The sequence below is a fragment of the Dendrobates tinctorius genome, unplaced genomic scaffold (genome assembly GCF_039654945.1).
Source record: "Dendrobates tinctorius isolate UK_male_01 unplaced genomic scaffold, ASM3965494v1 ptg000060l, whole genome shotgun sequence".
NCBI lineage: Eukaryota > Metazoa > Chordata > Amphibia > Anura > Dendrobatidae > Dendrobates > Dendrobates tinctorius.
The window spans coordinates 65,525,711-65,541,782 of NW_027361728.1; the positions used below are offsets into that span (position 1 = coordinate 65,525,711).

The following is a 16,072-nucleotide window of genomic DNA, read 5'->3' on the forward strand; positions in this document are numbered from 1 at the left end:
TGTACTTGCTCCTGCGTCCTCCAGATCCACTCGGGGCCCGCATCTCTTTATTGAACTCCTTCTTGAAACGATCTCTCACAGACCGCCACCGATTCACAATTCTGTTCCCTGAAACGAGAAAGGAGTGGTTAGTATACAACATCAGTGTTTCCCAAACTCCAGTCCTCATGGTCCCCAGGGGTCATGTTTTCAGGATTTCCATAGTAAATAGAAATCCTGAACACATGATCCGTGGGGACCACGAGGACTGGAGTTCGGGAAACACTGGTTTACATCAAGCAACCGGTACTGTATATACTTACGCTCTTTAATCTGGGCCCGAGCTTCGAGGTCCTCCCAGCGGCCCACAAGGAGCGAACAGATTTCCTCCCAGAGTCGTCGGGTAACGATCAGGTCAGCGTGGCGGCGGTCAGCCATATTCCAGAGCGGCTCCCTTTCTCTGACGAGATCGATGAGGCGGTCCACATCAATCCCTCCATCCTCACCATCAGAGTCGGGAGCACGCTGTGAAGGCTGTTAAAGAAAAAGACAAAAATAACATAATTAGCCTCCACGAAAGAAATGAAATAAAAAGTGCAAAAAAACAAAGCAAAAATATTTACACTTACACACTGGTGACCGCCGCGTTGCTGTCGCCGACGACCCTGGGAGGCACTGCGAGGACCTCTTCGCCAAGCACCAGATTGGGAAGACTAGAGAAGAAAACAAAAAATGTTATGTCTTTGGATGTAGGCATTTGTTTGCTGTGTGTGGTCTGCAGAACATCGTTTTCTATGTGTTGTGTGTAGTGTGATGTTGTGTTTCTGCGTTTGATGCAAAAAACTTACCAATTGTGAGCCCACTCCAGGTGTCTGTCCACCCCTTCCTTCTTCTTCTGGGAGCTCCTCTTCATCTTGTGATTCCTGTTTTGAAATAAAAGGCAATGAATAGACATATATTACAGAGAAGATGGATTTTGGAAATAAAAACTTACCGTCAAACGCTGACGATGCGAGGGAGGGCTCCCAGAAGATGATGTGCTGTCTTCCTGGTGGCCACACTCCATGCCTGTGGGTGGTGTTCCAGCTGCTGCCATTGCTGCTGCTGCTGCATCTATTGGGCGGCTGTTGAATAAAGAGAAACAAAGGGCCAATGAATATCTTGATATTCAATAGCCCTAGTTTGGAGGAATGGGTTATTTGATAATTACCGTCTCTCATCTGCTGCTGGCCTCCCCTCCTCAGCATGTTCTATTTGCTGCTCCATTTGGGGTGGTGGTGGTGCGGATGGTGCTGCAGTGGTCTCCTGCCTTCTCCTGCTTCGCTTGGTTGCTTTCTTGGGTGGCATGTTGGGTGTGGCTGTGGGTCCCACTGTCTTGCTTTTATATATGTCTTGTGGGCAGAGCTACTGAGCATGCTCAGACCAAAAAACCGGATCCGGCCGCCGAATCCGGCTTTCGCCGGATCCGGCGCATTGCGGCGCTCATAGGCTTTCATTGAGTGAAAAAGCCGGACGTGCCGGATCCGGCGTGTCCGGCTTTTTCGCCGGAGACAAAAAACGTTACAGTCACCGTTTTTTCCAGACGCCGGATCGCGACACATTGCCGGATCCGGCGAAAACCGGATGAAACGCATGGCCATCCGGCGCGATCCGGCGCAAATGCAAGTCAATGGGGGGGAAACCGGATCCGGCATTGCATTTCGCCGGATCCGGTTTCTGTCAAAAGCGCCGGATCGCACCTGACGGCGAAAACCTGATGTGTGAAAGAGGCCTAAAGGACAAAAAAATGGAATGAAGAAAAAATGTCATTGAGTTTAGCTTCTTTTTCCCACTCTCTTCTGCTAACCTATTGTCTGTAGGTCAGCAAAACTAGTGGGATGGGAGGATGAGGCTACACAACATGGTTTGTTTGTAGTCTGTCACAATGGAGACTCATAGGCTTGCAGGTATCTTATATACACGGGGTCGGATAATTGTAATAAGACTATTTGCAAAGTTGCTTAATTTTTATTTAGATGCACTAGGCTGCATTTCCACGATGAGTATTTAATGCATTTTTGATGTTGCAGATTGTTTTCAGCATTTGTGCACCAGTTAGCTAAGTTAGGTTACTTGCGTTTTTTCTATGTGTTTTTTTCATATGCTTTTTTTACCGTGTTTTTTTCTGCTGAGGTTTTTCTTTCCTTTTGGCCTGTGTTACGCACAATGATGCCAGATGTGGATTTTTGGAACCACTGTGCCACAAGGCAGGGTCTGCCTAGGAAGGGGTGTAGCTAAGCGGCTATCTGGTGTTCACTTGAACTCCTGATGGAGGAGACAGACTGGGCAACAGGTAGCTGTCTGAAAATGTAGCTGCTGACCCCAGAGGTCAGGTACACCGACACTGATTAGGGTTAAAGTAATGTTCAGACACACCGGTCTAGGATACTGGCACAGGGACTGGCCGCACATGGACCAGGAAACAATGTTCAGATGCTGGCCGGACTGGGACCAGGGGACTTCGGATTCAGGACTAGCTGCACCAGGACCAGGGGACAACGTTCAGGAAATGGCCACACCATGACCAGAGGGCTTCAGGAACAGTACTGGCCGCAGCGGGACCAGGCATACGGGTTCAGGACACTTGCCGCACCAGGACCAGGGGACCTCCCAACTGCTCTGGTAAAACACTAATTACCTAATGACTCAATTCGTTGCTTTGCGAATCCCTAAAGGAGAGGGAGTCTTTTATACACTGGGTGCAGAATTATAAGGCAAATGAGTATTTTGATCACATCATCCTTTTTATACATGTTGTCCTTCTCCAAGCTGTATAGGCTTGAAAGCCAACTGCCAATTATGTAAATCAGGTGATTTGCATCTCTGTAATGAGGAGGTCTAATGACATCAACACCCTACATAAGGTGTGCTTAATTATTAGACAACTTCCTTTCCTTTAGCAAAATGGGTCCGAAGAAAGATTTGACGGACTCTGAAAAGTCAAAAATTGTGAGATGTCTTGCAGAGGGATGCAGCAGTCTTGAAATTGCCAAACTTTTGAAGCTTGATCACTGAACAATCAAGCGTTTCATGGCAAATATCCAACAGGGTTGCAAGAAGCGTGTTGATAAAAAAAAAGGTGCAAAATAAATGCCCATGAGTTGAGGAAAATCAAGCGTGAAGATGCCATTTGCCACCAGTTTTGCCATATTTCAGAGCTGCAACGTTACTGGAGTATCAAAAAGCTCAAGGTGTGCCATACTCAGGGACATGGCCAAGCTAAGGAAGGCTGAAAAACGACCACCTTTCAACAAGAAACATAAGATAAAATGTCAAGACTGGGCCAAGAAATATCTTAAGACTGATTTTTCTAAGGTTTTATGGACTGATGAAATGAGAGCGACTCTTGATTGGCCAGATGGATGGGCCCAAGGCTGGATCAGTAAAGGGCAGAGAGCTCCATTCCGACTCTGACACCAGCAAGGTGGAGATGAGGTATTGGTATGGGCTGGTATCATCAAAGATGAACTTGTGGGACCTTTTCGGGTTGAGGATGGAGTGAAGCTCAACTCCCAGACCTACTGCCAGTTTCTGGAAGGCACCTTCTTCAAGCAGTGGTACAGGAAGAAGTCGGTATCATTCAAGAAAACATGATTTTCATGCAGGTCAATGCTCCATCACATGCATCCAAATACTCCACAGCGTGGCTGGCCAGTAAAGGTCTAAAAGAAGAAAAAATAATGACATGGCCCCCTTGTTCACCTGATCTGAACCCCATAGAGAACCTGTGGTCCCTCATAAAATGTGAGATCTACAGGGAGTGAAAACATTACACCTCTCCGAACAGTGTCTGGGAGGCTGTGGTGGCTGCGGCACGCAATGTTGATCGTAAACAGATCAAGCAACTGACAGAATCTATGGATGGAAGGCTTTTGAGTGTCATCGTAAAGAAAGCTGGCTGTATTGGTCACTGATTTTTTTTGTTTTGTTTTTGAATGTCAGAAATGTTTATTTCTAAATTTTGTGTTGCTCTATTGGTGAAAATAAACAAGTGAGATGGGTATATATTTGGTCTTTATTAAGTTGCCTAATAATTCTGCACAGTAATAGTTACCTGCACAAACAGATATCCTCCTAAGATAGCCAAATCTAAAAAAAACCCACTCCAACTTCCAAAAATATTAAGCTTTGATATCTATGAGTCTTTTGGGTTGATTGAGAACATAGTTGTTATTCAATAATAAAAAGAATCCTCTCAAATACAACTTGCCTAATAATTCTGCACACGGTGTATAGGATAACTCCAGCAATTGGCTGGAAGCCATTTTGCAGGTACTCACAATATACTAAATGCCTCTCAGCTACAAGCTAAGGGCATCTACTATATGCACGTTGCCCCTTTAAGAACAGGTGAGCATGCGCACGCACAGAGCAGAAAGCAGGAAGCATTCCGGGGACCACACCGATGGCCAGGGTGGTGAGTAAGCTGGCGCCACTGCATGAGGGATGAAGGGGACACCATGCAGAGGTGTGGGAAATAGCGCTACAGTATGTCATGTATTCAATAAAACTGCTTTGCTTTGGTTACATCCTGTAACTTGGCTTTGATAACAATTTATTGGCGAAGTCATGAGTTTTTAGTGCATTTATTAATTTATTTAGTACAAGTGTATATTTTTAGTGCATGCGATTACATGTATTTTTAGTGCATTTCCGCACACAAATTTAGTATACACATATACATTATATACACACACACATTATAAATATATAAACAATACATACACACAGTGCGGTATATATACACATACAGTATATATACACACATATAGTGAGTGTGTGTATATACAGTACAGACCAAAAGTTTGTACACACCTTCTCATTCAAAGAGTTTTCTTTATTTTCATGACTATGAAAATTGTAGATTCACTCTGAAGGCATCAAAACTATGAATTAACACATGTGGAATTATATAATTAACAAAAAAGTGTGAAACAACTGAAAATATGTCTTATATTCTAGGTTCTTCAAAGTAGCCACCTTTTGCTTTGATTACTGCGTTACACACTCTTGGCATTCTCTTGAGGAGCTTCAGGAGGTAGTCACCAGAAATGGTCTTCCAACCGTCTTGAAGGAGTTCCCAGAGATGCTTAGCACTTGTTGGCCCTTTTGCCTTCACTCTGCGGTCCAGCTCACCCCAAACCATCTCGATTGGGTTCAGGTCTGGTGACTGTGGAAGCCAGGTCATCTGGCGTACCACCCCATCACTCTCCTTCTTGGTCAAATAGCCCTTACACAGCCTGGAATTTGTGTTTGGGGTCATTGTCCTGTTGAAAGATAAATGATGGTCCAACTAAACACAAGCCGGATGGAATAGCATGCTGCTGCAAGATGCTGTGGTATCCATGCTGGTTCAGTATGCCTTCAATTTTTAATAAATCCACAACATTGTCACCAGCAAAGCACCCCCACACCATCACACCTCCTCCCTCATGCTTCACGGTGGGAACCAGGCATGTAGAGTCTATCCGTTCACCTTTTCTGCGTCGCACAAAGACACGGTGGTTGGAACCAAAGATCTCAAATTTGGACTCATCAGACCAAAGCACAGATTTCCACTGGTCTAATGTCCATTCCTTGTGTTCTTTAGCGCAAACAAGTCTCTTCTGCATGTTGCCTGTCCTTAGCAGTGGTTTCCTAGCAGCTATTTTACCATGAAGGCCTGCTGCACAGTCTCCTGTCTCCTCTTAGCAGTTGTTGTAGAGATGTGTTTGCTGCTAGAACTCTGTGTGGCATTGACCTGGTCTCTAATCTGAGCTGCTGTTAACCTGCGATTTCTGAGGCTGGTGACTCGGATGAACTTATCCTCTGCAGCAGAGGTGACTCTTGGTGTTCCTTTCCTGGGGCGGTCTGTTGTGAACTCCCTTGCTCGGATTTCTGAGCTGAAGCTCCCTCTGCTCCCTCTGGTGGTTACTGAGAGTAGTGTAGCTGGCCAGTTGGATGGAGGTTCTCCACCTGACGATGATAATTGGGAATATGGGATTGCTGGCTGGGAGCATATAATGGAGCTGGCTGATCTTGCAGGTTGCTGGTGATTTTTTCCTCTGTGTGCATTTGGAGCTCTTTTGTCCCCTGCCTGATCTGCATGTTCAGCTAAGTGATTCTTTTGCCTAATCCTTTGCATCTAATTTGGTTGTGTCTTTTATTGCTTTGCTGCTAGGGTTCAGAGTGCTCCCTGCTGGGGGCAGCGCTGGGCCCTGCTTCATATGTTGCAGCTTGTTCAGTCCCCTGCTATGTTAGTATCTTTTTGCTTGCTGCCAGTTTATACCAGAGTACTGATCTAGCGGGGGTGAGATCGTGCGATCTCAGGTTTTTTTTGTATATCAGAAATGTTGGACTTTTTCAGGGTTTTGTGCGTGATTGCAGACAGTATCTTTTTCTGTCCTGTCCTGCCTAGACAGCTTGGGCCCCACCGTTTGCTCAGTCTGTTCTCTGCCTGTGTTTGTGTCTCATCTTGTCTCACCGACAATATATGTTTGGGGGCTGCCTATTCCTTTGGGGATCTGCTCCGGGGCAGTTTAGATTTCATCTTTCTGTCTTTAGGCTGTTAGTCCTCTGGCTGTGACGAAGCATCTAGGGCATTGTAGGAATGCTCCACGGCTACTGCTAGTTGTGCAGGTATGATCAGGGGTCTGCAATCTGCTTAGTTACGAACCTCTCTGGTCTTCTGGTGGCTTAGCCTGTTCCTGCCATCCTCCTCGGTGACCCATTCATAACAGAATGATGCCCTAGCAGCTCTCTTTCGGAAAAATATTCCCATGAAGGTTGCATCTCCAAAATTCAAGCCCAGGTTTATTGGACCTTATAAGATTTTGGAAATCCTTAACCTCGTTTCTTTTCATTTGGCTCTTCTAGTTACATTTAAGTTTCATAACTCTTTGTTGAAAAGGTTTGTGGAGCCAGTTGTTCCCATGGCAGCGCCCCTGACCCTGTACTGGTTAAGGGTAATTTGGAGTATGAGGTAGAGAAGATATTGGATTCTCATCTGGCTAGATGGAGGCTTCAGTACTTGGTCAAGTGGAAGGGTTATGGCCAGGAGGATAATTCTTGGGTCTCTGCTTCTGACATTCATGCCAAGAGATTGATTCGTGTCTTTTATTGGGCCCAACCAGATCGGCCTGGTGGCATGGATGAGGTTCGGTGACCCCTCCTCAAGGTGGGGTACTGTTGTGAACTCCCTTGCTCGGATTTCTGAGCTGAAGCTCCCTCTGCTCCCTCTGGTGGTTACTGAGAGTAGTGGAGCTGGCCAGATGGATGGAGATTCTCCACCTGACGATGATAATTGGGAATCTGGGATTGCTGGCTGGGAGCATATAATGGAGCTGGCTGCTCTTGAAGGTTGCTGGTGATTTTTTTCCTCTGTGTGCATTTGGAGCTCTTTTGTCCCCTGCCTGATCTGCATGTTCAGCTAAGTGATTCTTTTGCTAATCCTTTGCATCTAATCTGGTTGTATTTTTTTTGCTTTGCTGCTATGGTTCAGCGTCCTCCCTGCTGGGGGCAGCGCTGGGCCCTGCTTCATATGTTGCAGCTTGTTCAGTCCTCTGTTATGTTTGTATCTTTTTGCTTGCTGCCAGGTTATACCAGAGTATTGATCTAGCGGGGGTGAGATCGTGTGATCTCAGGTTTTTTTTGTATATCAGAAGTGTTGGACTTTTTCAGGGTTTTGTGCGTGATTGCAGACAGTATCTTTTTCTGTCCTGCCCTGTCTAGACAGCTTGGACCCCACCGTTTGCTCAGTCTGTTCTCTGCCTGTGTTTGTGTCTCATCTTGTCTCACTGACAATATATGATTGGGGGCTGTCTATTCCTTTGGGGATCTGCTCCGGGGCAGTTTAGAGTTCATCTTTCTGTCTTTAGGCTTAGTTAGTCCTCCGGCTGTGACAAAGCATCAAGGGCATTGTAGGAAGGCTCAACGGCTACTGCTAGTTGTGCGGATAAGATCTGGGGTCTGCAATCCGCTTAGTTACCAACTTCTCTTGTCTTCTGGTGGCTTAGCCTGTTCCTGCCATCCTCCTCGGTGACCCTTTCATAACAGCGGTCCTCATGTGAGCCGGTTTCTTTGTAGCGCTTGATGGTTTTTGCCACTGCACTTGGGGACACTTTCAAAGTTTTCCCAATTTTTCAGACTGACTGACCTTCATTTCTTAAAGTAATGATGGCCACTCGTTTTTCTTTACTTTGCTGCTTTTTTCTTGCCATATTACAAATCCTAACAGTCTATTCAGTAAGACTATCAGCTGTGTATCCACCAGACTTCTGCACAACACAACTGATGGTCCCAACCCCATTTATAAGGCAAGAAATCCTACTTATTAAACCTTACAGGGCACACCTGTGAAGTGAAAGCCATTTCCGGTGACTACCTCTTGAAGCTCATCAAGAGAATGCCAAGAGTGTGCAAAGCAGTAATCAAAGCAAAAGGTGGCTACTTTGAAGAACCTAGAATATAAGACATATTTTCAGTTGTTTCACACTTTTTTGTTAACTATATAATTCCACATGTGTTAATTTATAGTTTTGATGTATTCAGAGTGAATCTACAATTTTCATAGTCATGAAAATGAGAAAACTCTTTGAATGAGAAAGTGTGTCCAAACTTTTGGTCTGTACTGTATATATATATATATATACACACACACCTGTATATATACAGTGGGTACAGAAAGTATTCAGACCCGTTTAAATTTTTTACTCTTTGTTTCATTGCAGCCATTTGGTAAATTCAAAAAGGTTCATTTTTTTCTCATTAATGTACACTCTGCACTCTGACTGAAAAAACAGAAATGTAGACATTTTTTGCAAAATTATTAAAAAAGATAAATTGAAGTATCACATGGTGTGAAGAAACCAGAGTATATCTTAATTACCCAGACGACTACTGTATGTTTTTGCAAACCAAGAAGAATTGACTTTTAATCTGTACATTGGCTTGTGGATTTAAATGTTTATTTCTGGTGGGTCAAGAAGACAGTTTTGCACGCTGATATACTATTTAACTTATTGCGTAAGTCTGTATTAGTGACTTGTACATAATGTGTGTATCTTTGTGTATTGTGTGCTAATATGTTAACTGTGTATTGTGTGTATATATATATATATACACACACAGTATAAACACAAATTTACAACGAGTGTGTGTATGTATATATATATACATATATATATATATACACATATAGTTTATACATGAATACAGTCTACATACACATACAGCAGGGGTGGGGAATCTTTTTCTGCGAAGGGCCATTTGGATATTTATTCCATCCTTCTGGTGCCGTACAAATTCCACTCACAAAGTACTTCCTAACTCTGGCACTGGTGTCAGGATGTAATCTTTCTTTGCATGCCCTTCAGTGTTCAGTAGTGAACACTGTGTGTGTGCTCACAGAACAAGAAGAAATTAATGAGCTGGTGGCGATCAAAATACAGCTCCCTGCCAAAGCACTGCGGTCCCTAAGAATCTGCCCAGGGGCTGAATTAAAAGTCATCAAGGGCCGTAAATGGCCCGGTGGCCTGAGGTTCCCCACCCCTGACATACAGTATATATATATATACTTTATATACATACATAGTCACATATATAAGAAGCCCCCTACCTCAGCACCTGGTCCTGGACTCCTTTGCACCTCATCAGTGTTTAACCTCATTGCGCTTTTTTAATTTTTGCATTGCTGTCATCATTCCTGCTCTTTGGTCCTAAGTGTGCAGCATGCAGGGTAGTTCAGAGGAAGAAAGCTACCTCCGACGGCTCGACCAAACCCCCAACCTCACTACTGCTCACTGTGCACCCTGTTTACCCCTTTGTGGAAAGCTACTGGTATCTCAGAGGAGTACTGAGTAAGAGACACATGGGTACGCACCACACAGGACTTTGTTTGACTCACCTGCAAACTGCACAGAACACAATGAGGCTGCCATCCACAGCATCATGTACTGATCCAACATGCTATGAATAAGAGAGGTTGGATCGCTCGAAATGCATTCTCTTTTATGTTCCCCTGTATGTGTGTTTTTCTTCATTTTTTAATGGATCTTAAAAAACAACTTTTTTATGCTATCCATGGATGGTTGTGCAGAAATTTCTCCTCTATTGCCGAATAATGTGCATAAAAACATTAACATTTGAGTTTCTTCTGAAACTTTGTAATATTACGTGTGAGGGAGAGACCTAAGAAGACTTGAATGCTTGCTTTATAACATCATTTATTTTTGTTAGCCATTAAAACGTATCATAAATACAAGATATACAAGCTGCTCGATCTATAGGCAGACCATCACTCCAGGGCAATAGGCAGGGACAAGCCGCTGGGAACCGTCCAACTAGTCTCCTGTGCATCTAAGTAACCAGCATTCTTTTTTCAACAGACTAACTGTAACGCTTGCGCCCAGACTGGATGGCGTGAGCGTGGGATTGTGGCCCCCCTGTGCCACAAACCAGACTACCCTGGAAGGGGCATGACTAAGCAATTATCTTGGTGTTCACTGGAGCCTCTGATGGTGAGGTCTGGCTTGTGCAGCAGATAGTTGCAAGGTACCACTCCAGGGCGGTGTCTGGCTGTGGCAGCTGATCCCACTGAGCGACTGAATGCTAATAACAAGTGCGGGCAAGTACAGATGGGCACAATTGGTACTCTGGCGGGCATGGCTGGCACTCTTGGCTGGCAGGCACGGCTGGCACTCTTGGCAGGCAGGTGGGCACGGCTGGCACTCTTGGCAGGCAGGTGGGCATCGCTAGTGGGACAGGAACTGGTTCAGGTAGGACAGGAAGATAGGCAGGTACGAGTGGGATAAGGGAACAGGTAGGAACCAGTTCAGACTGGAAGGACAGGAACCGGTAGGAGCCAGTACAGACTAAAGGGACAGGAACCTCAGGGAGCGGAGCGGGAGTAGAGCAGAACCACAGGATGCAGAGCAAAGCAGAACCACAGGGTTCGGTGCAGAGCAGAACCACAGGATGCAGAGCAGAGCAGAACCGCCTGATGCGGAGTAGAGCAGAACCGCAGGATGCGGAGCAGAGCAGAACCACAAGATGCAGGGCAGAGCAGAACCCCAAGGTGCGCAGCAGAGCAAAACTGCCAGGTGTGCAGCAGAGCAGAACCACAGGTTGAGGAGCAAAGTGCAGAGCCTCAGGTTGCAGAGCAAATAGCAGCACCGCAGGTTGCGGAGCAAATGGCAGAGCCGCTGGTTGCGGAGCAAAGAGCAGAACCCCAGGTTACGGAGCAAAGAGCAGAACTGCTGGTTGCTGGGCAAAGAGCAGGACCACAGGTTGCGGAGCAAAGAGCAGAAGGAGTGAACACAAGGAAACACACAGCAGACAGACAGGGATACAAACGGACAAAGGTATAGGACTTAGTTCAGTCAGGGTCAGGTATGGGATAAGGTACAGGAGCAAGGATTCAGACGAGGGTAAGTATCCCCCCGGGAGACAGAAATGAGAGAGACAGGATACAGGTACAGACAAGGGTACGCAGCCCCCTGGGAGGAGGAAACAAGAGATACAGCAAGACAGGACCTGGCAATTCAGCAGCAAGGCACTGACTGAAAGAGATTGTTGCTCAGGCATCCCCCTATGGGTGGGGATGCCTTAAGTACCTGATGCCTCTTGGCAAGAGGCTAGGGACACCTTAGGATGATGCACACTGCCGCAGCCCTAAGCACACAGCCAGGAAGTATGCCGCAAGCAAGGACATGAGGTTCACAGCAAGGAGCCGGCAGAGGACAGAACTCGCAGCATGGCCCGAGTGGTGAGTAAGATGGGAGATGGAAAGACATGCAGTGATGCTGGCAGGGTTGTTACACTTACATGGTACCAAACCCTTTTTTCTCTTCATTACATATCATTATGTATTAAAAGGGATTTAAACAAAGTGAAAAATTCAAATAAGAATCACACTTACATGTATTTACCTCTATACTGTCTCCCTGCCAAACTATGGTGTTTTTCTTCAGCCTCAAGTTTTCATTTCCAATAAATTCTCCTACATGAGCGAAGACACTGGATGCATTGTCCCTTCTTTGCCAGTTCACTAAATCATATGTTGGGTAAGGATCCCCATTTTGATCAAAGCTTATTTTGTCACCAGCATCCATAGTAAAATTAACACGTTTCAGGTAATTCAGAAGCTAAGAATTAAAAGAAGAATTAAAGTATTTCTTCAAACTATGAGAAATCCCTCCCACACAATTTGTGATTCTTGAAATAAAATCTTCCCAGACCAGAGACTTGAATATGCAGGGACCAACTTTTTCATATCCATCAAAATGACTCCCTCTATGGCTACAGGCACATGGTCTGTCAATTTATTGAACCAGTGATATCCGCAAACTGTGTCTGTCTATATAGCTGGTGTGTCTCCTAATTTACACACCCTAGTCAGGTCTGTAAATCTGAGGTCCATGTGAAAATGAGCCCATATTAACTAGAACACAGACTAACATTGGGTCCTTGTGCTGTCTGTTTTCCACACAGAGAGCACATGGACCAAATATTAAGTTCCTGTCAATGCTTTTCATGCTGCTCGAACCACCGGCAGCATGACTAGATAATGGTTATATTATTGCTGACGTGTATGAATTTATTATTATTATTATGCATTTATATAGCGCCATTTATTCCATGGCGCTTTACATGTGGAAAGGGAAAATATAGACAAGTATATTAAACATGTGTAAGACAAGGGACACACAAGTACATAAGGAGAGGGGACCCTGCCCGTGAGGGCTCACAGTCTACAGGGATGGGTGAGGATACAGTAGGAGAGGGTAGAGCAAGTCATGCTGTGGTTCAGTAGACCGAGGATCATTGCAGGCTGTAGGCTTGTCAGAACAGGTGGGACTTCAGGTTCTTCTTGAAGGTTTCCGTTGATGGTGAGAGTCTGATGTGTTGCGGCAGGGAGTTCCAGAGTATGGGGGAAGCGCGGGAGAAGTCTTGTATGTGGTTGTGGGAAGAAGAGATAAGGGGAGAGTAGAGAAGGAGATCTTGAGATGATCGAAGGTTGCGTGCGGGTAGGTACCTAGAGACCATGTCACAGATGTATGGAGGAGACAGGTTGTGGATGGCTTTGTATGTATGTCATGGTTAGGGTTTTGAATTGGAGCCTCTGGGCGATAGGAAGCCAGTGAAGGGCCTGGCATAGGGGGGAGGCTGGGGAATAGCGGGGAGACAGGTGGATTAGTCAGGCAGCAGAGTATAGGATGGACTGGAGCAGAGCCAGAGTGCTAGAGGGGAGGCCAGAGAGTAGGAGGTTGCAGTAGTCGAGGTGGGAGATGATAAGAGCATGCACTAGTGTTTTTGTGGTTTCATGGTTGAAGAATGAGCGGATCCGGGAAATATTTTTGAGTTTGAGGCGGCAGGAGGAGGCGATGGCTTGGATATGTGGTTTAAAAGAGAGCGCAGAGTCGAGGATCACCCCAAGGCACCGAGTGTATGGGACTGGGGAAAGAGAACAGCCATTGACATTGATGAATAGGTCTGGTGGAGGGGTAGAGTGAGATGGGGGAAAGATGATGAATTCTGTTTTGTCCATGTTCAGTTTGAGAAAGCGAGCAGAGAAGAAGGCTGAGACAGCAGACAGACATTGTGGGAATTCAGTCAGTAAGGCGGCGAGGTTGGGTCCAGTTAGTTAGATCTGCGTGTCATCGGCATAGAGGTGATACTGCAAACCGTGGGATTCTGTGAGCTGTCCCAAGCTGAAGGTATAGATGGAGAATAGTAGGGGTCCTAGGACAGAGCCTTGGGGAACACCGACAGACAGGGGGCGAGGTGAGGAGGTGGTGTTTCATCTAAGAGAAAACATATGTTGAAAGGCCAATAAGGGACCATGAGACTGTGATGACTAGTCCAGGAGGTTGGCACATGGCAGAATCTGTTACGGCTGCGACCGCGGGCGCCACCCAAACAATGCCTCCACATCGCCGGACCACGACGACGTGGGGTAAGCGTCCCAAGTAGGAACGCAATGTGGACCTACTGGACCACATAGGGTAACCTGGACCTACCCAGACTAGGGAAGGGCAGCGAGCAGGGTCTGTAGCAGTTGAGCATGTAGACAAGATGGCGATGTGCAGAACTATATGACACCGCACAACTTCAGGTATGAAGAAACATAAAGTTTACTCAAACGAAATCACAGTACATAAACAGAACATAACTATGCCAGGCTCCCGATTCCGCACATCAGGGAAAGGTACACGTCTCAGGATAACTGATGAAGGCAGGAGGACATCACGGGTTGATGCAGTCTAGGGTTATCTAGCACGGGCATACTAGGACAGACTCTCTCACAGGCCTCAGGCATAGCACAGGCTCAGCAGGAGAACATCAGACACCGAACTCGGACAGACATCAGACGATGGCAGGGGTCATCACGGTTTGATTCAGTCCAGGGTTGTCTGGCACAGGCATACTAAGATGGCCTCTCTCTCAGGCCTCAGGCGTAGCACAGGCTCAGCAGGAGAACATCAGACACCGACCCAGGACAGAACCGGCGGAACATTGGGACACAGGCAGGACATCAGGACTCAGGCTGGACACCGGGACTCAGGCAGGACATTGGGATTCAGGCAGGACATCGGGACTCAGGCAGCCCTGATAAATAGGAAGTCCAGCCCAACTCGTTTCCCACTCCACGATGCTGAGGGTTCATCAGGGGCAGAAAGGAGGGGGTCTCATTCCCTCGGCCGAAAGGACAGTGCAATGTGCGGCATGTTTCATGTGCCTCAGACGCTCATGTTTAAACATTACCACGTCAAGCTTGCGACGTCACTTCCGGTCACATGTGATGAAAATGAACTGCCAATGGAATGCACCTTGCGTTCCATACACCGGAAGTGAGTCAGAAAAAGGAGCAGATCAGATGAGAAAAGCGTTCCACATATTAAAACATACTTTGGCAAGCTTGCGGCGTCACTTCTGGTCACATGTGATAAAAAGAAAATGTCAGTGGAACGCAACCTGCGCTCCAACAACGGAAGTGCGTCAAAGAAAGAGCCGAACAAGATGACAAAGGTATTCCATAATAAGGAAACCTATCTGCTATATAAGGAGTTGGATCCTGTGAATACAGTAGAGCGCAAGTTGCGTTCCAGGGCTGACAATGTATCAACCTAATAGGGGGAAATACCCCACAAAGAAGTCGCTGTATAAATTCATTAAAAATCACTGTATATATTAAGACCTTGCCCAAGATGATACTTAAATCTAAATAATCCCCAAACAAAGAGAGACACATCCATGTATCCGAATACAGATGTATATAAATATCATACATAATAGTAAATGACACAATGAATTGTCACTGCTCACAAAAGAGCCAAAATCAAAGTATGCAGGATCTGTCAGGTACCACTGGGATTGTCTACTGTTTTTAATTATTGAATTAAAAGTTAATTGTTAGGGGTCATAATTACTGTGCTATCTTGGTGTATTACTCAGCCCCCAGAGCAGGTGGAAAAACAGGACACAAACAGAAACAGATCTGTGTGCTCAGCCCCCAGAGCAGGCGAAAAAACAGGACACAAACAGAAATGGATCTGGGTACTCAGCCCCCAGAAAAACAAGCATCAGCTTTCCCAGAACTGAATGCAGGCAGAACAGGAGCTGAACACCAAACACACATGGCGAAGCTGTGGCAACGCCCAACAGGACAGAGTAACTTTATATAGGAGCTGCACCTCAGCAATAGGCTGGGGAAAGCAACTCCGGTGCACACACTAACCCTAATAAAAGCAGGGAAGGTGTGGCCATGTAGGGAAGGTGGATTGACGGGCGGACCTGTTTGCAGTGGAGAGGCAGAGGTGTAGTGTAGTATTGTAGTTTGACCATTAGAGGGCAGTGGAGAGTGTAGGAATGGGACTGAATAACTGCCATTGGTTGAATAAACTGTCAGGTAATGGTGGACGGGGTTACCAGAATGGGACGGATAAAAAGCTGAGGGAAGGTTCTGGAAAGGTCAGTCATTGAGGGGAGTGCAAGAAATAGGAGGCTCTGCTAAAGAGAGAGAGCGGAGAAGAGGCTCCGTAGGGGACTGACAGTTGAGACAGTTACGGGGGGTGGC

The 16,072-nt window shown here is 46.0% G+C and overlaps 1 protein-coding gene across 1 annotated transcript in view; it reads right to left on the minus strand.

Annotated features, from left to right (window-relative positions):
• The window catches only part of LOC141092821 (extracellular calcium-sensing receptor-like), a gene marked incomplete at its 5' end in the record, with an annotated part of 62,925 nt that overhangs the window by 18,388 nt on the left and 28,465 nt on the right, over nt 1-16,072 (minus strand). Inside the window, one exon of the mRNA XM_073579148.1 lies at nt 11,925-12,140. Coding sequence (XP_073435249.1) covers nt 11,925-12,140 — 216 coding nt within the window. The remainder of the gene's footprint in view (nt 1-11,924; nt 12,141-16,072) is intronic.